The sequence below is a fragment of the Strongylocentrotus purpuratus genome, unplaced genomic scaffold (assembly GCF_000002235.5).
Source record: "Strongylocentrotus purpuratus isolate Spur 01 unplaced genomic scaffold, Spur_5.0 spur5_scaffold_13, whole genome shotgun sequence".
Classification (NCBI taxonomy): domain Eukaryota; kingdom Metazoa; phylum Echinodermata; class Echinoidea; order Camarodonta; family Strongylocentrotidae; genus Strongylocentrotus; species Strongylocentrotus purpuratus.
The window spans coordinates 29,959,443-29,984,888 of NW_022145598.1; the positions used below are offsets into that span (position 1 = coordinate 29,959,443).

A 25,446-nucleotide genomic window follows, 5' to 3' on the forward strand; every position below is an offset into this window, starting at 1 on the left:
GCTTGTGTTACAACAGAGATTGCATAGGGTCTATAAACTTGCAATGTGAAGACATTAGAAGAAGGTATCTTGAGGAAAACAGAAATAGCCAAGATACGGAAGATGTGTGGTGCGATGGTGTGAAATGGTCTGATAAAAAGAATACAGATTTAGTTCATGGAAAGGTTGGGTCTGGAAGAAACTGTGGTGGATACATAAGAAAAGTGGATTGAGATGGATGGGTCATGTGTTGAGAAGGGAAGATGATAAACCTGTGAAAGAGAGCTTTGGATCCAGATGTGGATGATGTAAGAGGGAAATGAAGACCAAAGATTTCATCAAAAGATATGGTTATGAAAGGTTGGTCTAAATGAGGAGGATGCTTGAGACAAGCAAAGGTGAGGAAAGGGAGTGTCATCATTTATGTGTGTTATGATTAAAAACCAGTGGTCTTCAGGTAATGCAGATGTGAGTCTTGGAAATCTTATTTAGTCATATAACACACAGTTGTAGATAATTCTTGTTCTTGGTTCCCCCCCCCCCCCCCCAAAGTCATGATAGGTAACTCTTGTACTAACACTACTTGGAAGCAGGTTTCTGCACCTGACATTTTGCATTTAAAAAAAAGGTTCTGTATACTCTAATTACAAAAATATTAAATTCCTGTCAAACTTGAGTAGTATGGCTTTACAGCAATATCCTTCTGGTTCCAAGCCGATAAGATCCAAATGGTTTCCAATCATATTTCTAACCTACAAAATATATAATTATCACAAATTTTCTTTTGCTGTTACAGATTTGAGATCACCATAGAGTTGAAGACAACCCAGAAGGACAGCCTGATCTTCTACATGGCGGATCCGAGCGAGAACTACTACGCCGCTCTCCAGCTCATGAAAGGATTTGTCTTCTTTAACTTCAAGATTGGAAACTCACCGGTCTTCATGGATTCTGACTTTGTGATTGATGATGGCTACTGGCATACGGTGAGAAAGGCTTCTTTCTAGATCGTAAAATTTATATAAAAATAAATTTGAAATTAGAATAATGCTATTGGCCTACAGTTAGAGTCTTTTTTTGTTCGGAGGGACTTACTAGCCAAGGCCTGTATGATTTCTTTTACAGTTTTTTTTTTTTATCCAAACCAAGATTGTCTCAAGGCCTACAAAATGCCATACAGGTACTTCTTTTAAATAGGAATTTCTTCCATATGAAACCATTATAAAAACCGCAACTCCATCCTTTTCTTCAACCCTGTGACTGGCAATTCATCACATTTCAAACTTGTTGCTCGCTGCAGTTCTCCTGTCCTGTTTTTATAAACATGAGAAATAGAGGGAACTGGTGATAACATTTAACAGCTACACATAACAGATCCTTTTTCTCAGATTCATTTTGTGTGTGTTTGAGAGGGGGCTGATCATGGACCTCTGCCACAAGGCCTTTGCACTTTGCGCAGCTTGCTTGTTATTGCCACGTTACTCTCATTACTAATTTAAAAATTCAAATGTTGGCAGCTATGTATTTGTCGCTTGGCTCACTAACTTCTGATTCACACTCCATAAAGATCATTACAAGATGCATGAGCACAAAGATTAAAAAAAAAAAATCTTCACATACTGTGTCCACATATGAACCTTTGTTAGAGGCTTGACGTTTGGACTTTTTGTGAACAAAATAACCACTAAAAGCCTTAAATTGGCAACTTGATGAAAACTTCAGAAATACAATTTTCTACCCGAAATAGCAATTTTCTTTAAAAAAATTTGGACATTACTCCCTGACAATATTTATTTATTTCAGATGCATGACTCAATATTTTAAAGAAAAGAAGTGACATTAAAGGGAAAATATTCAGTGTTGCCCATTTGATAAAGAAAAGCCGATCAAATAAATCCTTAAATTTTTGATTTACTTCCACAGATTGAGATCTCTAGAAACAGGAAGACCGGAACTCTTCAGGTGGATGGTACCAAGCGAAAGAGGGCCAAGTCGGACAACGGTCGCAAGAATCTCAACATCCAATCACCCATCTATATCGGTGGTCTACCTCTTAACAGGCAGTCACCCAACGTGTATGGGGTAAGCTAAAGAAACCTCGCTCTCTATCTCTCCCCAATCTCTCTCCCTATCCACCACCCAACGTGTAGGGGTAAGCTATAGAGGCTGGCTTTGAAATGGTCAATCTTTTACCTTTTGTTCAGTACTAACCAACGAAAAAAATACACGGTGGCGACGGGCGATTCGCCCCCTAAACCTCTGAAATCGCCACGGTAAAAATCAAGACGAGGGCGAAAAAAAATCAATATATCTTGAAAAATCGCCCCCGCCATAAATTGATATTCCCTATGAATTAATAAACCAATTTATTGATGTGTCTGAGTGAAATCTCCGTTCCAACTACCAACTCCAAAACTAGAAACTTCCATCAACATTTTAAAAGTTTTGTGAGTTGCAGCGGATCGGCGGTCGTACCTACTGTAGCTAGATCTACAGCGGTATCCGCCTGCCTGTGCCTAAGCTCCCGGCGGCCGGACAGGCCACCGGCCCGATGTAGTTTCGTGCACAGCATGAATGCATATGCAGTTCGCACACGTTCACAATACACAGAAACGTACTAGCTCAGCTCCAGCGCGCGCCCGCACGCTCCTTGTATGAAGCAAATAAGTATTTGCGAGTGACGAGAGCTCAACTGCTAGCGACCAAATTGGTACGTAATATGTTTATTTAGTCTTTTTCTGGCCCTAATTTTTATCATGGACAATGCAATCCCATTAAAAAAAATGTTATTCCGTCTAAAATAGTGTTATTTATAAGTTAAAACCATTAAATGCGAGTATATTTTTACTGTTGTCCCACATACTGATATATTTGTAATAACGAAACGTGCAAAATCAATGCCGGATTTTTTCCTGTAAAATCGGTATAAAGCAAGTTTCGTACACAGAAATTGAATTTTGTTATAAAAAAACCGTAAATAAATATATAAAGGATGTTCCTACTCCTCAGAATCTTTCTTACAACTGTTTAATTAAATTAAATTATTTATATACGATCGATGCCAGGCCAATTGTCATGAGTGATGTCTGATGATGACATCAATTTCTGTCTATGAAATGAAACTAGCTTTGGCTTGGCCTTTAGAATTAGAGTCTATAAAAAAAAATAAGGCCATGATTTTGAATGTTTCGGCATAACAAATAGACCCTACATTGGTATGTGGGACAACAGTAAAAATATTTACTCACATTTAATGGTTATAAATGGTCTAAATAACACAATTTTAAAGGGAGTTGGTCTACATTTTTTTTTAAATGGGATGGCATTGTCCATGATAACAATTAAATTTGGGACAGAAAAAAAGCCTAAATAACATATTACCTACCAATTTGGTTGCTAGTAGTATGATGGCTAAGGAAAAACACAACTTATTGTTACAGCTTACAATATGGCTTTACGGAAGTAGCCCCTTGGTTTTTTTTAGGCAATGGGGAAAAGTAGCCCCATAAAAAAATTAATTCCTAGCCCGCGTGTCAGTGATAATATTTTCTTAGGATATGAAAAACGAACAGTTAAACAAAACACTCCTTTTGACAAGTTTTAGTTACATGTATATGTAAATCATAAAGCCACACGTTTAACACAAAGTGAATAAATCATGGGTATCTGAATGTCTGCAATACTCTACATGACATATGTACGCTACAATTGTATCTATATTTGCCTTTGCTTGGAATTTAATTAGGTAAAACCGCGTTTAAAAAAAATACAACCTTTAAAAAAAAAAGCCCCCCTGAGCTCCAAAATAGCCACCGCAAAATAATTAAGGAGGGCTATTTTTTTAAGGGAAAATCTGAAAAGAGCCCTCGTAAAAAAAAAAGTAATTTTTTGGTTGGTACTAACAGTCAACTTTATAATGAAATAAATATGTCATGTGAGGTGGTAGGGAACAGGCATGTACGCAAGGGGGGGGGGGATTTGGGGGTTTTAAAAAATATAAAAATGTGCTTTTACTCCCCCGCAAAATTTTCGGCGTGATTTTCAAATTATAAAACACCCCCCTTGAAAAAATCCTGCGTACGCTACTGGTAGGGAAGATTGTACAATATACTGATCGTGAGGTTGTTTTAGGAGTTCTTCATTTTCCCGTTCTTATACAACGAAACCTGAAGACCAATATCTGGGTTGGATTGTATTTCTACCCTCTGCGTTGCTGTTTTATGTAAACTGTACAAATAAGTATTCAATTTCATAAAAGAAAGCAGAAGGAAATTGGTCTACCCTTAGAACTTATCCTTGACCTCTAGATCAAACAAAGTAGACTGCCTTTAATGAAAGACAGCACTTACTGCTACACCTTTCCTCACAAGATTAATTAAAAAGCTCAGGGCTTGCATAACATCTGTGATGAAAGCCAGTCCGGAGCAAGTGAGAATTAAAATTTGTTTTTATTAAAACGAAAGGATAAATAGGGGAAATTAGTTTTAGAGGGCTGTGTGTGTTTGGCATCTGCACCGTCGTAATGAGTTTTTCCCTTCATCTCCGTAAGTTGCCTAGGAAATGCATGTAGAATGATTTTGTTTGTGAAACCCTTTTTTAAAATCTGTAAACCTATAATAACTAAATCGGTAGCTTGATCAATTTGTGAGAGCAAATTAATTAATTGCCATAATTAAAGTGTGTTTCCGTCTGAGCCTAAATCAGGGTTGTTGAAATTAAAGTAGAATAATTGTAAGTCACCAGTTGAATTGTTTGGAGATCATATTGAAGAAAGGAAATATTTTTAAAAAGGATGTTGTTTGTTTTACTCTGTTCTTTGTGAATTTTTGTTTGTTTTCTTCATCTGCATGTATACATGTTTTTATGTTCTTTGTGTCGTGCTTGCCTTCTTTGTTTTTCTCTCTGTTAAAGCTCCGGTTCTCTGTCCTTCCCATTTCTCTGCCTGCCTTCCTCATTCCCTTATCGCTCTGAAAATTATAATTTTCCTTTCCTATCTCCTTTCTTCTGTCTTTTTTCTATAAGGTTGTGCCTCCTATCACTATTAATTGCAAGCACTCCATTGGCCAATACTTTCCAGAAAAAAAACACATCCATTTATCTGGATTCATTTTTTTTCTAACCAGTGGCCCTGCATAAAATATCAAGGGTCTGTCTTCATAAGCTAAAATTGAGAAATTATGTGGTCTGAAGGAAGAATTCAGGAGCCCTGGGCACCTCGAAGTGTCAAGCCCTGCATATATATATATATATATATATATATATATATATATCTTTCTTAAAATAAGCTCAAAGTTGCACAGAAGAGTTAAAAAGGTAACTGCAGCTTTACAGAAATACAATATACTGAGTGTTCTCTTCTTTTCATTTCTCTCTCTCTCTAGGATGGATTTGATGGCTGTATACGCAAGTTCCATTTGAATGACAAAGTCATTGACTTGACTGGAAAGGCCAATAATTCTTACGGAGTCGTGACATGCTATACCAACACTGAACCAGGACATTACTTCCAGGGAATCGGCCATGCACTGCTCGGTAAATTTTTTAATGAATTTTTTTCATGGATAATTTTTTTTTTGATGAATGGTTATTAAATCTTCCTTTTTTGGGGGTGAAATTTGTCTCCCCCAAAACATATATAGATGCAGTACAGGTAGGTTTTTTCATGGGAGAAAGTATACCACTAATTTTTGCAGCAGAACAAAGAATTGAAACCCCAAAGTTACCGCTAAAGGGTTCTTAGGAAACAAACTTGGAGTTTCACCAATGGGATGAGGAAGGAAGATGGGGGAAGGAAAAGAGGGAGGAAATAGTGGAGGGGAGAAATCAATGTTTGTATGACATAAAGGGAAAAAAAGTGAATGGTATAAGAGGATAACATGTCCATCAATTGTTTATTTTTAGTGAAATGAAGTTTGCAAAGAGTCAAAGAAGAGTAGGAAAAAGAGAGATAAAAGGCATACAGATGATGAAAGTCTAAATTTGGATTTACTTAAAACATTGTATTGCATTTTCTGGATCAGTAGTTATCCTTCCATTTTTCTTCTCTGTACAGCCAACCAACAGCAGATTGGATCTGACTTTGAACTCCTCATAGAGTTCCGGACAGCGCAGAAAGATGGCCTCCTCTTTGCAGCCACTGATCTAGATGGTGTGGGAGTCACAGTTGTAATTTCAAATCATGACGTAAGTTTTTTCCCTTCTCTCCAGATTGTTTGGGTATGGCCAAGACATCCATCATCTATCTATTCATAAATCTGTCTTTCTGTTGATGATTGTCATATCTTCATGTATATGGTTTAATTACAAGTTTCTTGGGTGCTTGGAAAATGTCTAAGAAAAAATATGTTCAAACCATCAAAATACAACTCCCCCACCTCTTGATATTTAACCCCCAAACACCCCAAAGAACGAAGCCCTCCAGAATAATATTTAAAAAAACAAAACATTTTTTTTTTAAAGACAACAAACAAACAAAAACCAGCAACAAAAAACAAACAAAAACCAGCAACAAAAAACAAACAAACAAACAAAAGAACACAAGACAAAACAACAAACCAAAATAAACAGAAATAATTTTTTTCACTCCTTGCACTGCAGATCCTTCTCAAGCTGTACACTGGCCGTAGGATGGCAGAGATCCCTTTCCGAGCTCACAACAATTTCACCGTCTGTGACTACCAGTGGCATCTGGTCCAGGTGGTGGAACTAAACGGTCTATGGCAGCTCTCCGTCGATGGCATCATGGCCAACAATCTCAGGGGTACGGTCAGACTACCGGAAGACGAGCGCTACCGTTACTACGCCGGTGGTAACCCATGTAAGTGTGGGAAATGTCCCTAGGATAGGATGTCAAATGTCCCTTGCATGGAATGTGAAATTGGTGTTGTGTAGAGTCAAGCCTATTTACATGTATGCGAAGAATGCACAATATCAGGGAAACTGCCCACCTATCATAGTAGTGTGGTAACCCGTGTAAATACGGTAAATGTCCCTTGGATAGGATGTTAAATTTAGGCCTCTCTTGTTGACGGCTTACAATTATTTATGTTAAGAACCCCCAAAATCTTAAGAGTACTGTCCGACTTGTATGCAACGAGCGCTACCAATTCTATTCTGATGGTTACCCATGTAAGTTTGGAAAATGTCCCTTGGATAGGAAGTTAAGTTTAGGCCTCTCTTATAGGAGGGTAACATTCATATATGTTATGAACCCCACAATCTTAGAATTACTGTCTGACTACCAGGAGATGGGCGCTACCAGGGTAGTTTGGGAAAGGTCCCTTGGATAGGAGGCCCCTCTCATAGGCTGTCAAATGAAGGCCTATGTGTAGAGTCAAGCCTGTTTACATGTATGTTAAGACGACAAAATATCAGGGGTACTGTCCGCTTAATGGATGACAAGCATTCCTAGTTTAACACAATCAGTTATACCAAGAGGAGAGATGTGAGAAAATCATGCTTGTCTTTCCTCTGGTAGCATTTACAGTGAACATATGAAAGCATGATTTTTAGTCTAAAGTAAAGAATATTGTTTAATCATTTAATAATAGAAGTCAAGTCCCCCTACTCCATCGATTTGCTCTGATGCAACGCTCTTTCTGCTTTTCCTCTGACAGTATCTAACCCTGACGGCATCCGATTCAAGGGCTGTATACGACGCCTGGAGGTCAACGGAGGGTCCGTCCCCGTCGAGTCGTCGATAGAGATCGTGGGCGTGGTGCCTCTAGAATGCCCCGTCGTATGACGACGATGACATTGAGGGATCACCGCCCCTGTCGAGTCATCGATAGAGATCGTGGGTGTGGTGCCTCTGGAATGCCCCGTTGTATGACGACGACGACGCCGTTGACGGATCACCATGCCTCGCTGCTGCTGCTCTTCTTTCAACTGGAGGTTGATTCCGCAGGGACTATGTGCAAATTAATGAAATGAAGTATTCTATAGCTGCATTCCAAATACAGGACCACAGGCAGAGATGCGAGGCATTTTTATCATTCATCTACTTCTATCCCATGTTTTATGTATTTTCTCATTTGATATATGATTTTATAAAGATTGGTCAAGGGAGATGAGAAAAGTTGTCATAATAGTCAGATGGTCTCTATGTACAGGTTCCTGCAGTAGAAGTTTCAATGAGAACCAATTCTCAAGGGAGACAAGATATGCAGTTCTTTTAGACAATTGGTAATTGATGCTGGTTTGACTATATATGTATCTCTGGACTTGCGATGTAGTGGTTATGAACAGGAAGTGGAATTCTGGGATGATATTTAGCATTGCCGAAAAGCTCTTTGTAAAGCCAAGTTTATGCTTTCAAAATGACATTTGAAAAAAAACCTAGACTTTTGACCAAAATCCTATAACTGTTTGTTATATGCACTATTAGCATTACATGTAGTTGTATATAATTTGATTATCAGCATTATTATGATTAGCATTAGCATTAGCATTGTCCTCTTCATCATCATCATCATCATCATCATCATCATCATCACCACCACCACCACCACCACCACCACCACCACCACCACCACCACCACCACCACCGCCGCCGCCGCCGCCGCCGCCGCCGCTGCCACCACCACCACCACCACCACCACCACCACCACCACCACCACCACCATCATCATCATCATCATCATCATCACAATCTAGTCCATGATGCCAATGAGTTCTGTTATAATGATGATGAAAATCATCATGATCATGATCGTCATTATTGTCATGTATTTGTGCCAGGCAATGGCATCATAATGTTTATAAAAACAATCAAGTAGTTTTGGAAATCAAGTAAAATATCAACTATGCAAATGGACTCATGATAAGGATATGTTACTATGCTTTTGTAATATATTTTCTAAAGATGATATGATAGTCAATGAGACTTCTTAAAAATCACTGTCACGTAGAGTTTACTTTACCTCCAGCTCAATAGTCAATCATTTTCTGTTCATGGTGTTCAGTGAAATTTATTTTAAAATCAATTGACATGCAAATATTTTTAAAGAAAATCATGATAATGGTTACTCTGACTTTGTCAATTACTGCCTTAATTTTCTGAAATCAAATATAATTTTTTATGGTGATTGAATATGCGTATTTTTGTGTACCTGTTTTAGTAGTTCAAGATTTAATTAACAAATTTGGTGTGATTTTATGATCGAGTATGTCATCTTGATGTTCTTTACTTTACACAAACTTGAATTTAAAAGCTGTTATACACCTTTTAAAAGAGCATGAATCTATAAAGTAGAATTCAGTGCAATTTGTTCACATTTGTATTATGTCTCAGATGCTGTTAGGACAAATGTATTATCGCAAAGGGGCTGACTTAACATGTAATGTTTTTGTTTTTATTTTCAAAGAATGTCTCAGCATTTATGTACATTTTAAGTATTTCTATGCATTATGGAATGTGGTACTTGTCTATGTAGGGTTGCATCATGCATGGCATATACATGTAGATGTTCGTTTGTAGATATTTTGTGTACATTGTGAGAGGTATGCTCTGCAGCAGTCAACTGCATTGCAAGTTTTCTAGTGATATGTATTTGTAATTGAATAATGGAGAGTTTTAGCTTAGCTGGGTTATGACGTTTTATCTTATTTATGAAATGAGAATTTTAGTTTCCACCTGTACTTATCATTGTTGTGTTTATAATACAAAAGATGTGATCTTATGTAAGAAGGGGACAAAGAAAGCAAGAAAAGGGATAATCTAAATATCTCTGCTTATTGATGCAGTGATCCTGGTTCTGCAGTTACTCTAAGAGAAATCCCCTCCTTCTTTCAATATCAATGGTAGATATTTAAAAGAAGAAAAAAAAGTATTTTCTGTCCATTTATACTGCTATACGGTACATGTAAGTAGATAAAGGAAGAATAGGAAATGAAGTTCCTTTCGCAACACAGTTCATAACACTGCCAAATTTCATGTTACAATTTATTGTGCTGTCTATTTATATCAAAATGTATATTTCATTTCTCTAATGTTCTTTGTTGTTACTTTCTTTTGATAAAATTTTGAAAGCATTTCTCATATTCCTTTTGCTACAAATGCTGATTCTGGTGTGCTTTCTGTAAACTTTTGGATATTATGTAAATATGTACATATATTGTTTTTTTTAACCATTTCAATATACTATCTTATTTATACATTTAAACATTGCATTGCTACACATAGTTAGCAATTTTTATGTTGCCTTTACTTTTTATGATACATTTTAAAGTGTGTTTTAAAGTTAGCTGTTGTTTAGTTAGCATGGAGGTATATTTAACAACTTTTTAAAAACCTTGAAATATATTGTCAAGTTAAAATGTTGTTGTTTTGTGTCTGTTGTCAATTTTCTTTGAGCTACAATTACATAGATATGAAAAATATCTAATTCTGTGTAGAGTAGTTATTAAGGTGTTTAAACAAATAGCCCAGCCTTTTTAGAGTTTGCTATTAGCTATGGAACTGGGTTGAACTAAGCCTATGGGAAAAAGACAATTCATTAGGTAATGCATTAAAGATAAACTTGAGTTCTGGTAATGCGATTGCATTGTGAAAGAAAAGGTGTGGAATGGATCAGAAAAGTTGATCATATGTAAGTTGATCAGATGTAAGTAATGGTGTGCAGTGCAAGGTTCTGGAGTCATCAAAATCATCATAAATTTGGCAGAGTCTTGGTAAAGTAACAATCACTTACACAGAAAGATGTATATGGGACAACACACATGGTGTAGGGGCTAGTACTACCCTGATTTCCTTATCTTTCTATGCTCATTACCCAGCCAGTATACATTTTCTTCCAAAATTGTTTGGCACATGCCATTTATTTGTAATCTTGAACATTCAGTGTAAGTTTCGTTAGATTCTGTGAGAATTCATTTTCTTTTTTTACCAGAACTCAAGTTTATCTTTAATCAGAATTTTTGAAGGACTCATTGATGTTACAGTCAATTGGCTTTATCCTACATGTGTATCTGTTAAGAGCAAGAAGAGCATTATTTGTAAAAGCATATGAGTTTATGCCCTTCTGGCTTTTAGCAGCCACATCCATTTCTTTAATTCTGACTTTATTCAGAAATTTGGAGATCTAGGATTTGTAAAATTGATATTAACTCATAGCCTGTCATAAGGCAGCATGCACGCTATTGTTAAAGTGCTTTGTGCACGTGAGCAAGCTACTGTTCCTCTGCTTCTTGCATGTTTGCACGCATTCGTAATAGCAGTTATTGTTCATGCCCATTGGACTGTGCCTTGTGTTTTGCACGCGCTATTGATAGTACCATCTCGTTAATCCGATTATCTCGTTATAAAGTTGGCACTGGGGGGGGGGATTTGTGGCTTGGCACAATGGGGATTAGCCCTGTGGCAGGATAAGAGTTAATATTGATAATATTTATATCATAACATATACCTATTTTATCCTTCTTGGTGCTGTTACGGTTACAGATTAAGCATTGCTGAAGCGGAAATATCCAGTATTAAATGTTTGTGAATAGCAGCATCTACATATTTTTTATGTAAGGTCATGGTACAGTATTATAATCTATATGTTCCATTTTCATAAGGTGCTTTCAACAGAGCAAGAAATTATGTCTGTTTAGAGTCAGAATGACACTAATCTGATAGATTAACGCATGTCTGGCTCTAAGCATATCATTTTTTTTATTATCAGTGTGGCCCAACTCTAAAGTTCTGCCACCGTTTCTACCACCTCAGGGTCTATTTTAATGCACACATGACTTGTTTTGGCGAATGTACATAAATAACATATTTGTTGTGCTTGAATGTAAGACAGAGTATAAGACAGTACATGCACGTGACATCTGGGTCCTGTTTCATAGAACTTCTTTACAAAAACGATTTGCACAGATCCATGATAGATCTGCTCATAACTAATTAAAAGCAAAAATTTCAGTAGCTTATAACAATTTTGATATCTTGTTATTGAAAATTAGTTTGGTGAAAACAGGGCCCAGATCCAATTCTCTATACTTGCAAATATATGGACAGCCTTAAGTCAAACATTGTATATATGTTTAGTTTGCATGGAGGTTGAATTATTTAACAACCTTCTTAAAACCTTGAAATAGTAATATCAAGTTTAAATGTTGTTGTTTGGTGGCTGTTGTAAGTTTTCTTTGCGTTTCAATTTTTATAGATATAAGAAATATCTAATTCTATGTAGAGTAGTTATTACGGTTTTATAAACACTGTGAAAACCAAAACCTGTCATGTCACAAAACATTTGCAAAAATGTTGTTAGTGATGGCAATGCTTCTGGCAAGGAAATGTCACAACTGGCAAAATTGAGTGCTTCGAATTAATTTATTCAGAGGCAAGTCAAACAGTTTATGAAAGTTCCTTGCATAAGGAAATCTCTGGGTTTTCAATAATTCATGCTGATTAATGTAACAATGATTGATCAAGCGTTTTAGTCTACTGTGGTGAGCAAAATAAGCATTGCTTCGTCAGTTATTGAAATATATCAAATTATGTTTTTAATTGTCAATTTGAAATAATAGAATTACTGAAATGATTTGCTTTCTAGATGTCATGATAATGTGTACTCGAATCATTGTAGCTTGTGTATATACATGTAGTTATTTAATTTATTGAAGTCTTCCTATGCCTTTTGTATTCTAATTGTCTGCAGTATATTGTAAAGTCGCAAGTCACCACTGACTCAAATAATGTTTTTAGTCGGTGCTGAATTTTTTTCTACGAATGAGTGCCTGTATGTCAATATCAACTATAATTGAATTTTATTCATTGATGCAGTGTAACCTTTTCTGTTATTGAAAACCCTGAAAGACATTGCTTCTTATATCCTATGCAAAGGGTCTTTTTGTAAATCAATCTAGATTTAGACTTGGATACTAGGTGAAAGAAAATACATGTATTAACAGTTTTTGTAGTTGCAGAAAACAAGGTTAAGACACTTGTCAGTAGGCTGTATCGAAACGGATGAAAGGATTGATTGTTATCCTATGATACAATGCTTTCATAAGGGATTTGTTTTAATTTTAGTAAATTTACAGACTCGCCTATCAGTGAGGGAAATAAGATTCCATGTACAATGGCTCACTCTGACCAATAGAGGGCTCTGTATTTAGGAATATCAGTTGATACATTGATTGACCTGACCTGCAGAAAAAATCTTCCTGCGACAAAAACATCAGTTGATTGATAGTCTGCTTCCTATTGCTGCACTCTTTGGGCATGGTTGAAAGAATAATTTGAATATCAATTTTGCCAGTATGGCTCTTTCTTTTGTCAGGAAATTTGTTTGCCAGGGGCATATTTGCAGTGCAGATCAAAAGATTTAGCGCATTAAATAGTTTATACCCAAGTCAAACATACGAGTCCAACACCAGACTGACGACAGACTGAATAGATAGATTATATCTGGTTCAAATCACTCTGAAGATCTACATTTGTTAGATGGGGCCCTCTTTAGGCTCAAACATTAGTTAAACAGGTATTGCGTTCTTTTCCTTTTCTCAGGGATAACTATTTCAGATTATATGAGATAGACATGATTATGGGCCCTTCAATTTATTATTGGTTAGTTTGACCATATTTTTACATACTGTATATTTGATAGTTTTGATTATTTGTACATTTCCTAGTTTTTAGTCAATATTTCATCATAATATTTGTAATAAGTATGTACATAGACAAACATAATTTATTTTGATTAGACCAATCTTGATATGTGATCCGTTTGTAAATTGTCTGTGAAATAATTGGAACAAATTTACAAAATATGATAATGTGCTAAACTGTAATTTGAAGGAAAAAAATGTGAAATTGATGATTGATGGCAATATTGCCTGTGATTGCTGCAAAGCAGTTGATAATATATTTTACTGTTTTCAAGACAACAAGGATTTTTCTTATTTTGTTTGTTCATGTTCACCTGAGAGAGAGAGAGAGAGAGAGAGAGAGAGAGAGAGAGAGAGAGAGGGGGGGGGTAGAGGAAGGTGACGTGGACGCAGAGGGTGTGTGTGAGAGACAAAGAGAGAGAAAGAGAGAGAGAGAGTCAGAGAGAGTGAAAGAGAGAGAGAGAGACAAAGAGAGAGAGAGGGAGACAAAGAGAGAGAGAGAGAGACAAATAGAGAGAGAGAGAGAGAGAGTGTGTGTGTGTGTGAGAGAGGGAACGGAGGTGAATAAATAGAGAGAAGGAGTGTGTGTGACAGAAGATGAGGGGTGTAGGGTTGAAGCAGAGCGTGCAAGAGAGGGAGACATAGAGAGATGGTGTATGTATGTGAAAGGGAGAGGGATGGAGGGAGAAAGGGTAAAGATGTGTAAGAGAGAGAGAGAGAAGGGTGGGGGGGGGGGGGGTATAGAAAGACAGTAGAAACACATTGGAAACAACTTTATCGACAACCAATCACGGGATCATTCGATCAAAAGCACCCAAACGCATTCCCAATCAATTTGCATTGCGAAATCAGACAAGGATAATTTCAGATTATTTAAATGGTATGATCCATTGTATATTTAGACAGGTAACAACAAAGGTACATTAATTAATGATGTATGCGATAAACCATTGCAAAAACCATGAAAGGGATCAAGTATATAATGACAATCGTAAGTGATGTGTAAGCTAGCAAGTACAATAAATATTGTTAATAACTAACAAAGTATTTAAAGTGGAATAAAGAAGCAGACCTTTATTAAGGTTACGTTAATGCAAAATATTCCGTTTAACGGTTTAATAAGGCGGTGTATATCGATGCCAAATATAAGTATAGGCCTTTTTATGAGGCAGTGTGTACAAAATTTAAAAAATATGCCTTTTATGAGGCAGTATATACAATTGCAATAATGATATAATTCACAAAATCTTGCCTTCGTGTAACAATTTATAAGTAATGTTTTGAAGTACATAAGTCGGCAATATGACGTGACAGTATTAAAACTTAATATTAAAGGGGATGTCAGAAGTTCGGAAAGCGAATTGGAGTTCGTCTGCGATGTTGGTTGTGTGATTCTTGGACGTTTATGCTTATCCTAGTTTGTTGATGGCGACGTCGATTGAATGGCTGCGACGTCGGATCATAAAGACGAGCGTGACGAGGAAATACTTCGACGATGGTGTCGTGACCAGTGTCGTGAAGACCGAACTAGGACGTCGTGAAGATCACACGGGGGTACCCTGACGATCGAAGAAGAGGCGATCGAGGAACTCCGCATGGTCACGTGGCGTGATGCAGTGCAGCGATGAACTGCGACCGCAGGGAAAACAACACCAAAATGAAGATTGTCGAACCCAGTTCGAAATCAGATTGTCGCCGAAACATTATGAACGAAGATGTTGATAAAATACTCTTTCGATGAATTAAAGGTGTAAGTAGACCCAGTCTACAACTAAATGTTGTAAAGGGCACAAGTGAAAACACTTTAATCCTCTATGTATCAAGAGAGCAAAAATGCCTGTTGATCGGCTGAACGTAAAACGGCGACTGGTGCTATGTGTGGCAAATCTGAGGAAACGTCCAAATGGGCCTTCGCTGATTGGATTAAATTGTTTACCGCTATTATCATAATTGCCGTTATAGTACAATATAATCTGTAATGCATATCATAATTGATTTAAGACGTGTTTTAAAGGAATGTAATATTTATGAAATACTAGAGTACCATAATGAATTTTCCTCTATCTTATTGCATGGTTACATAATTATTATACAAGCTTTAAAATTCACAATTAAAACAATTTATTTTGTCCACTCCAGGGTAATGCCAATTGTAAGGAGCTATAAAAAGCAGAGGTTATAGTATATTATGTTTTATGTAAACACAGTAATGAGCAAGTCCACGCAAATTTGCCAAAAAAGACGAGATACCGGCCACATCTTAGTTTTTTAATATATCTGACTCCTCTATCAAACTGCTAGCTTTAGCAGAGCTTTAAAGTCTTGTTAAATACGATCGCAACTTTGTTCCAAAAATCAACTTGGACTATTTTTAAATAACTTCTTTTACCACATGCTAATGTCTGCACATTTCTTTTACGTCTATAGATGACGCACAAGGCTATATAATTTTTTTTTTATAAAGATGAGTTTACGAAAGGAGCTGCAGAAAAAATATTCAGCTGCTTCTTTCGTAAGTAGATTATTTTTGGAGTGGACTTGCCCTTTAAAGCTACTCCAAAATTGCGTAATTTGTATATACACATTCGTGAAAGACGCGACGGGAGAGACATTTATCACTGTTTATGATGAATATCCTATTCGTTTAAGGTTTCCCGCGACTGCACGTTCTCCCGTCAGGTCGCTCAAATCCCTCGCCATGGTCTCCCGAACGAGTTCGTCTTTGAGGAGGTGTCTGAGCACGGGCTTTTCCTGTTCCAAGCACCGTTCCTCGATCGCCTCGGCGATCTCGTCAGCGCTCGACATCTTCGACACTGAGAATGAGCGTTGAAGCTTAGCCAGATGACGACGGTCCATTTCATCGATTTCCTCGTCGCCCAGCAGGTCATTGACGCTCTCACACACATCGTCATCCAGGCCGGTACCAACGCGACCGGGCTCCACCAGACAAACTCTGATCAAAATGAAGAGTGATGAACATGAAAAGAGGAAAAAGTGAGAAAAGGTTATAAAATAATTAAACAAGAAATGTATAATGGCGCCGGTATAAGCCTGAATTTGACCCCAAGGCGCTTTTACACCGCATCTAGCTAGTAGAAAAGAGATAGTTGTGATCAGGGGCGGCGATTTCTTTTCATGACATGGGGGGGGGGGCGAAATGCGAGGGATGAGGGTGCATAGTGAACGAGAAGGGCAAAGAGGTGACGGAAGTGATGACCCTCTCATAGGTTTTTGAAGTTTTGTTGTATTAAAAAATCACATTCCTTAGGAAAACTTTAGTATTATAACAAACAATATCCTTTTTTCACACTTCACTTTTACTTTGCCGGTAATTAGTATGCAGTCCAAAGGGTTGTACATATTCAGTAGGTACATTTTAGTAAGTAGGGAGCTTGGGCATGGAGTGGATTTATATTTAACCCTCTAGTCCTCTGCCATGTACATGTACATTGGTATCGCTACGGCAGTTGAAATGGCAAATAATTCTATAGATAATAATTAACCAATGTTACGGCATACCTGTAACATGCAAAATGGCACTTTTTGTAGCACTTAATCTTGTAAACATACAGTGTAAACTGTGCTCACGTGATACCAACGGAAAACAGATTTTCTACAATATTAACACGTACATTTTGAAGGATATTATGCGAGGGGGTGTAGGTCTAACTACCGAGCGAGAAATTTTTGGCATTTATTAGTCTAACGCTGCACTCTTGGGCCCTCCAGTATTTGCTATACATTTATTTTTTGCATTTTATCAAATTTTCCGGGGAGCGGGGGCGATCCCCCTATAAATAAATGAGGAAGGATGTCCCCCGTCTCCTGGGATCACCGCCCCTGGCTGTGATACGCACCAGTGGCGGATCCAGGGGCCCCCTGCCCCCCCCCTTGAGAAAAAAATCATGTAAAATCACGTGATTTTTACCTCTTGGGGGGGGGGTTGGCCCCCCCCCCTCCCCCCTGGCGCTCAAGGGGGGGGGGGGGTGCAAATTTTAAAAAAATTAAAAATGTGCTTACTACCCCCCCCCCCCCCCCCCCCCCCCCCCCCCCCCCCCCCCCCCCCCCCCCCCCCCCCCCCACTGAGCGACTTTTCGGTCGGCGCGATTTTCAAATTTTCGGGAGCAAAAAATAAATAAGAAAGTTGGGTCCCCTCCCCTAAGAAATCCTAGGTCCGCGCCTGATACGCACAATATATTAACTAAATTTATGGAAAACCGAAAACATTCCCTACCCCCAAAAGGGCCTCCATCATAGACATTGCGTCTGGGGGATTATAGATTGGCCTTTGATGGGATAAAGTGTGGCGTGATCAACTAGTCTATACAATTTGAATCAATAATGGTATACGGTGCATTTAGGTAAAACCGAAAACATACCCTTCATCATAGAGATTGCATGCAAGGGGAGGGAATTATAGATTGATCGTGGGTATATCAACAGTCACTATTCAATTCAATTCACGTAACGCACAAGTGATGGGAAGATCAACTATTCAGTTCAATTCAATAATGGATGCATCGCAGCGTCAAAGGATGAAATGTTTACATCGTCTTGAATACATATTTCTTTACAAAACAAGAATGACATTGGAATTTATAAAGCCTTTGCTTCTATTTCAGCTATTCTTGAAAACACCAGGACACCGCAATATAGAAATGGTCTCTCCATTAGGAGCGTCTGGGTGTGGGAAAACCATTTTATTGGTGGTTAAAGTTGAATATTTTAGCCCCGCGGCGGGCCCCGCCGCAGAAGAGGCGTTGTTCTCTTGTGCCATTCAGGAACACTTATACATTCCCTTCTTACTGTATAGGATTGTATGCAAGTTTGACTTGTTAAGGTTTGGGAGTCAAATTGGTGGAGCGATGATAGACATAGTGTTACCGTAACGGAGGAAATACGCATATTTCAAAGGGCAGTCATAATTTTACAACTCATCATGTTATTAAAAAAAAGTGCACAATTGACTTAAAGGAAAAAACACCACACATTTTTGTTAACAGGCAAGTGCCCCCCCCCCCCCCCCACCACAGTTCCACCGCCCTTGTACATGAAGCAGAAAAAGAAAGAAAGTTTTAAAAATGTCGTCCAGAAAGGGGGAAATAAGATGTCGTTTGCCAAAAAAGGACCTATTCGACTGATAAGGGGAGGGATAGAAAAAGAAAATAGGGGCAATTGCAAACTGCAGTCTAGGCCGTACCAGAAGGGGCATTCCTCCCTCCCCCCCCCCGACAAAAGCAGCAACAGTATTTATCATGTTGTGTACGTCTTTAAAACATGAAATAAAAAAGTGGTAAAATATCATAATTCGAATAATTAAAAAGATATTTGTTTTAAATCACGAAGTGTGAAATAACAAACTTTGGTCATTGGGGGTAGACGTGTGCCTGTTCAGCGTTTTTTCTTTTGTGTGTGTGTGTGTGTGTGTGTGTGTTCATGCACGAATTGCCGGGTGGTGGTGCATGTGTTCATGCCACAGAGTCATCAGTTTTATAAATGTAAACTTTTCAACTATCTGTACAATGATATAATTGCATGATTTTGTTGCCTCATAACCATAGTACAAACAGTCATTAAAGTTAGTAAAATGCAAAATATGTTATTTTTCGAAACCAGCGAAAAATTGACTTGCTCGTATTAATTAAGCTCTATGTGTGAAAGTTGTAATTTTGTATTTACCAGTTAAAGTCATTTTATTTAATATGTATTGATTTAGCTTGACATTGCAATAATAGAACAACAGAGGGCGTTTGGTCAAAGATTACTTTGACAGTTCTTATTTAAAGTTTTTCTAGTTTGAAGGTCAGAAACTTGTTTGGCGCCACCTGTTGTTGGCTGATTTGAAATGATCATGTTTGCAACATGATTTATGTTATGTGAGGAAAATCTGTGGTTTTCTGGAGCATCCTTTGTTCCTGAGAGCTGTTTCTACAGTATTATGGAGGCACAGAGGTTAGTTAAACCACATATTTGAGCATTATGAAAATGAATGTCAAAAAGGTAGTTTTTAAGATGTTTACATTGTATGAAACTTACACAGTAGCACAGTAATTTGTATGGCAAATGTATAACATGTGTATACTGTGTACCCACACATAGGATAGACTAGAGATATCTATTGCACATTTAATATGTCATTACATCTATAATTGATGTTTAGTTTTACTTAAAGTTGAAAGAAGTATAGTCAAGTAAAATATATGATGCAGAATAAGACATTCTATGATGAAAAGGGATGAGGAATGTGAGCATACTTGTGTGAATGACAGGTCAAGGTCATGACTTTGTTATTGTATTCCTTGACTATGATAAAGTCATTCAAGCTCGTTAAATATGGTTACATTTTTAGTTGAAACCGTATTAAATCTGGTTTGGACATGATAGAGATGATATAAGTTTAATTGTGTGTTAGCTGTGACATTCTACATAAAGTTCAGATAGATTTGTCAAGACAGTGTCTGACTTATATAAGATTTACAAGCAAACATGAAAAGGAGTTATAATTCAGACAATGTCTTTGATTTAGTAGAATGCTATATCTGCTTTAATATTGTGGAACTTATATCCATGAACACATACTTATTATGCATTCCTGTTATGCTTTATCATGTACAGTTTTCACGGAGTGAAGGGAAGAAGAACGGAATAAAGCAGTTGAAGGAGTAAAGATAAAAGATTCGTTCATCAAAGACAGAGTTGCTTTCCCCTCGATGGTTATGACTCTAAAATAAACTGACACTCCCGTAAAAACCTGAGTCGTTGTAATTATTCAGCGTTTCGCCTCACAGACAGTCACACTATGTTTAAGGATACAGAAATGTTAAATCATGTTGCTCAAAATGGTTCCCTCCCATGTACAATCTCTATGAACGAGAACTATTGAGAACTGCATAAAATGACGTACGAATCAGAAGCAAATTCAGGTGATGTTATTATCTCTCTCAACTCAAGTAGTTATGACTTTACCTACCGAATATTGAATGGGCGCACACCTGCGGCCAAAGATTCGAAAAAGCCTTCAATTGCGAACTTGGTCGCACAGTAAAAGTCGTAGTATGGTCGCCCTGAAGAGAGAGAGAGAGAGAGAGAGAGAGAGAGATCGAAATATTCAAACTAACAACATGTGTTTAAAATTCGCATTCCTACAATATTCAAAGGGAATCTCACGCCAAGAAATAACTTAAGTTATTTTGAGAGATGTATTTTATGTTTGCCCTTCAATCTACAAGATTTTCCAACAAACTAAACCAAGATATTATGAGCACAATATCAAGTTTTTAAACACGACATGAGCATCGCCATTTTCTTGATAACGTGACGTAATGTGCGAAGTTGTTTATCAAGTAAACGTTTTCAAATTTATGGATGCTTCTTCCACAGGGGTGTGTGGTAATGCCATTTTTCATTCACCTGCTATTCCTATTAGCCTTTGTACTACATTTGGGGCTCTTCTGGGGCAAAGGTTTCGCATAAATGAAATAGATCTGTCCCAGATCTGTCAACTGCTATACTTTTGTAATCTTTAAATAAGCAGGTTTCAGTTGTTCCCCTGTTATACAGTGCGTTTACAAAAGTGTATCAAACTGTGGTGGCTCCTGATTAAAAATTCATAACCAATATGACTTTGAATCTTTATTTCATGACGATGTGTAAGTTTTTTCTTCTCCAAAGGTACAGTAGGCCTATTCACAATATTTCTGTCACGGGTGACAAATAGCCTTGTTGCAATTCATATAGGATAACTTTTAATTATTTTGAACAGCCTATTAACTTCTTTTCTCGTATTATTTAAGTTCTCTCTGCTCACATGTCCGCTGCGCCATTTCACACGCGTAATGTGCATTAAGCATGAATGAAAACCTTATGTAAGATAAAAATAAAAACAAAATGAAAGTAGACTTTCATTAAAAAAAAAAGAAGATACCATCCTAAATAAACTCTAACAATTATACGGTATATCACTCAACGAAAAGCATTACGTTAAACATAAGATGCGAATGAGGTCAAGATTGTAATCATCATAATTCGTTATTTTTCATTTTGTATGTGTTCATTCTTGCTTTATGCTCCATGAGTGTGTGAAAGGGCGCAGCGGACGTGTGAGCAAAGAGAACTTAAGCTACGGTCACAAATGTTTGTACGAACGATGCGTTTGTACGAATCGTTCGTACGGCGTTCGTAGCAGTTCGTAATGGCATTTGTGACCGAGGCTTTAGATATCATGAGACAAGAAGTTAGTAGGCTGTTCAAAATAATTAAAGGTTATCCTTCATGAATTGCAACAGGGCTATTTAAAAGCCCAGAAACATGGCATCATTTTAAATAACCGGAATTTTGCTTGACATGGGGGAGGGGGGGGGGAACGAACGGTGTAAGTAAAAAATATAAAAGATAACCACAGCGTTATTAAAGGCTCTACCTTGTCTTCCGAGACCGCTTGAAACAGCAACAATTTTTCCAGCTTTCTTCTCTTTCATATGCGGCAGGACCGCCTGAGTGACCCTTATAGTCCCGATCGCGTTCACGCTAAAGATTTGATCAATCTTTTCCCGCGGTATCAGCTCGGGAATCCCGACGACGATCAATCCTGCGTTGTTAACTGTAAACAAACAAAGGCGTATCAAATAATGTGGCGTTAATCAACCTTTCATGTGTACGGGGAATGATACGGGCAAAATAGTCACAAATAAATAGAAAACATGCACCTTGTATTAACAAATATCTTGCATAATATTTTATTACCCAGGCCCGTACAAAAAGGGGGTTTGGGGGTTCGCGCGAACCCCCCCCCCCCCCCTCCCCCTCCTCTAACACAAATTGATAAAAATTGTTGTTGGTGTTGTTGTTGCTTAAGTGGGGGAGGGGGGAGGTGGGGGTGTTGATTTAGAAAATAAATTTGCTCTATAACCCCCCCCCCCCCGCTTATTGGCCGCTAAATATTCATTGGGCTTGGTCGCTCCCTCGCAATGTCTCACTCTCACCTTTGACTCAAAGTTGCAACCTAAGAACCCCCCCACTTAAAAAAATCTTGTACAAGCTTGTTACCAATTTTATTAACATTAACAGTTTAACAAAAATGATCAATACACTGCAGGTTGTGATCTTTATGTTCAAAAACTCCATAAACCTATTTCCTCCGGCGTTCCACAGACTTTTTGTTACATACAACACATTGCATTCTTATCCGACACGAAACTCTCAGAACGTTCATTTGATAAACCAAAAATAGCTAATTGTGTATACTCACGTACTACGATATGTTTTTTTTTCTAGGCTGCCAAGAAGCGCAAATTTTTATACAAATCATAATTTAATAAGCACTCCAAAAGCAAGCACTTGCACACATACTTGAACATGCACATACATATATAAGAACATGCACAGTTAAAGACGTTTCATTATTACAAAGACATGTACTTACATGTACATATTATACATTGTTACGAATATGCAAATTAGATGATTTATGAATATGCAAAATTCCAAGATGTGGCTCGAGTTGAGAGCAATAAACGGATCAAAGGTAACCAAATCATCTTGATTGTTCTTTATTTATCAAAATAATTCTGCGTTGTGGAAGGGCTAATTGCCCCGACCCAACAACATTTTATGCCTTTTTAGAGAATTAATTAAATCTTCATTATGTGGCTGATATGGCTAATAAATTTGTTTCTGATTATATAAATTATAGTTTTACCGCCCATGTAGGTTTCTTTCCTAAGGCCGTCATCACGTTCAAGCTCTAGCCTTTTTTTTTTCTTCAATTTTGCAATGATTTGTCAACTATTTGTTTTTTTTTCATTCAGAGGTTACGAGTATTATTATCTAATTGATTTATATTATGTCATGATTATACATGTATTTTGACTGTAAATATTGATTATGTACCTCGTTTGTACATTACCCTATGTTATATTGCAAAATGCACAAACATTCAAACAAACAAACATGTCAGGCATTTCAGAAACAAACGGGTATTTTGCACGGACCACGACACATTCGCTTATACCCGATAAAAATACATTGTAGCAAAGGAATATTACTTGAGTAGCGCTGGACTGGTAAAGAAGGGTTGATAGGTGTAGAAAAATGAAAAATAAATTAATAACACCAAAAGCAAATATCACATCATCAAAATAAACGCAACGTTTTTGTTGTTGGAAGAAACAAAAATAAGTTCCCAGATCTTGAATTTATCAATTACTATTCATGGTTCTAGGACACCTACCCCCTGGACATCCACCCCGGATAACCACCCTCAGTCAACTACCCCTTAGGACAACTACCCCCTAGGACAACTAACCCCTAGGGCGACCACCCTCTAGGACGACTACCCCCCTCAGGACAACTACCCCCTAGGACAACTAACCCCTAGGGCGACCACCCTCTAGGACGACTGCCCCCCCCCTCAGGACAACTACCCCGGACATCCACCCCCAGACAACTACCCCCTACGACAACCATCCGCTAGGACATCTACCCCCGGACAACTATCATAGGGGGTAGTTTTCCGGGGGTAGTTATCCCGGGGGTAGTCGTCCTAGAGGTTGGTTGCCCTAGGGGGTAGTTGAGTGGGGTTGGCTATCCGGGGGGTGGATGTCCAGGGGGTAGGTGTCCGGATACGACCATTCATACCCACGGTTAAAGCATATCAGTATATATTTATGAAAGAAGAATATTAGCAGATTTTATAAGGAATTCATCTTAGGGTAGGGTCAGGGAATGAAAAAAAGAAGAAGTAAAACAAACAAACAAACAAAAATCACTTACTCAAAACATCGATTCGTCCATAGGTATTGACGACGTTGTTCACCACGTAAGAAATATTCTCATCGTCCGTTACGTCCAAAGCTTGAATGAAAACCGTTTTATCGAGGGCGTCGCCCACGGCAGCCACCAACTCGGCCTTCTCCGACATCGAAATCACGGTGGCGATGACGATGTATCGCTGATCGCGGTCGAGGGCGAGGCGGGAGGCGATGGCGAGTCCGATACCCGCCGAGCAGCCGGTAATGAGTACGATATGAGGAGCCATGATGGGGTGAAATCAAGTTATTCAGGTGTATGCTATGTGTTCTCGATTGGGACAAATGAACACTATGACCGTGGAATGTAAAGGTTGGTGCACCTTTATATTTGCACAATTATATGAATGGCGTGACGCAGGGGCGGTTCAAGCCGGCGGCGAGGGCGGGGGCCCAAGGAGGGGGGGGGGGGGGGCAATTCGTGAAAAAAATATTTAGCGGCGAATCAAGTAAACTTTTTCTTTCTCCCTCTTTCAACTTCTCATATTTACAATGATGGTACATTTTTACATATTAATATACATATAGATTAATTTGCACAAAAAAATACACTACCAAAGAATACACCAATACACCAAATTTCGAAGGTCAACAGGTCATGTTCTTAAACCAGAACGGCGTGGGTAGGCAGAGTCTTACTTCTCGGGGGCAGGGAAAGAGGTGAATGTTGGGCGTGCCTCCACCGAATGGAGAGACAAATAACGGAAGAGGGGAAAGACAAAGCCCTTTCTTCTACGCACCCCTCTCTCGGTGTGAGGGGGTACAGTGCGTATACTAAGCTACTAAAGTTAGGTATACTTTTTTTGATACCCACTGTATAAACGCGATGTATTCGCAAAATGTCACCCACTTATTATTTCGTACTCAATATCCAACAAGAAAAATAAATAAAAACCACAATCTCATAGATGAAACGACAAACACAAAAGATCCTTCCGCAGAATCAATGAGCCATATTTTCAAAGATAAATATGAATCCTCGCCTGTCAGTGATAATGTCAAGAGCAAGACCAGTCAAAATATCAATCTATAGAATACCGTGCTAACGCCATTCTTGAGCACA

At 38.0% G+C, this 25,446-nt stretch overlaps 2 protein-coding genes across 2 annotated transcripts; one reads left to right on the top strand and one right to left on the bottom strand.

Moving 5' to 3' along the window:
• The first annotated feature begins 276 nt into the window (after positions 1–276).
• On the top strand, positions 277–7,822 carry LOC756780 (laminin subunit alpha-2). Its single transcript, XM_030983688.1, has 7 exons — positions 277–287; positions 776–965; positions 1,903–2,061; positions 5,361–5,511; positions 6,032–6,162; positions 6,577–6,796; positions 7,596–7,822. The coding sequence occupies exons 1-7, from the start codon at positions 277–279 to the stop codon at positions 7,721–7,723; spliced, it is 990 nt and encodes a 329-aa protein (XP_030839548.1). The 3' UTR covers positions 7,724–7,822.
• On the bottom strand, positions 7,760–24,613 carry LOC574922 (retinol dehydrogenase 8-like). The gene is made up of 5 exons (XM_011678601.2): positions 24,349–24,613; positions 21,998–22,177; positions 20,549–20,642; positions 16,240–16,531; positions 7,760–7,888 (listed from the first exon to the last, which is right to left on the bottom strand). The coding sequence occupies exons 1-5, from the start codon at positions 24,611–24,613 to the stop codon at positions 7,760–7,762; spliced, it is 960 nt and encodes a 319-aa protein (XP_011676903.2).
• Positions 24,614–25,446: the final 833 nt, after the last annotated feature.

Bases quoted from the DNA above. Each gene is read 5' to 3' on its own strand.
- LOC756780 (XM_030983688.1), top strand. The intron at 966-1,902 runs GTGAGAAAGGCT...TTACTTCCACAG, and splicing joins ATGATGGCTACTGGCATACG to ATTGAGATCTCTAGAAACAG. The intron at 6,797-7,595 runs GTAAGTGTGGGA...TTCCTCTGACAG, and splicing joins CTACGCCGGTGGTAACCCAT to TATCTAACCCTGACGGCATC.
- LOC574922 (XM_011678601.2), bottom strand. From the start codon at position 24,613: ATGGCTCCTCATATCGTACTCATTACCGGCTGCTCGGCGGGTATCGGA. The intron at 20,643-21,997 runs GTAGAGCCTTTA...CTCTCTCTTCAG, and splicing joins AAGCGGTCTCGGAAGACAAG to GGCGACCATACTACGACTTT. The intron at 7,889-16,239 runs GTCGCGGGAAAC...ATTTGCACATAG, and splicing joins ACCTGACGGGAGAACGTGCA to TCCCTGCGGAATCAACCTCC.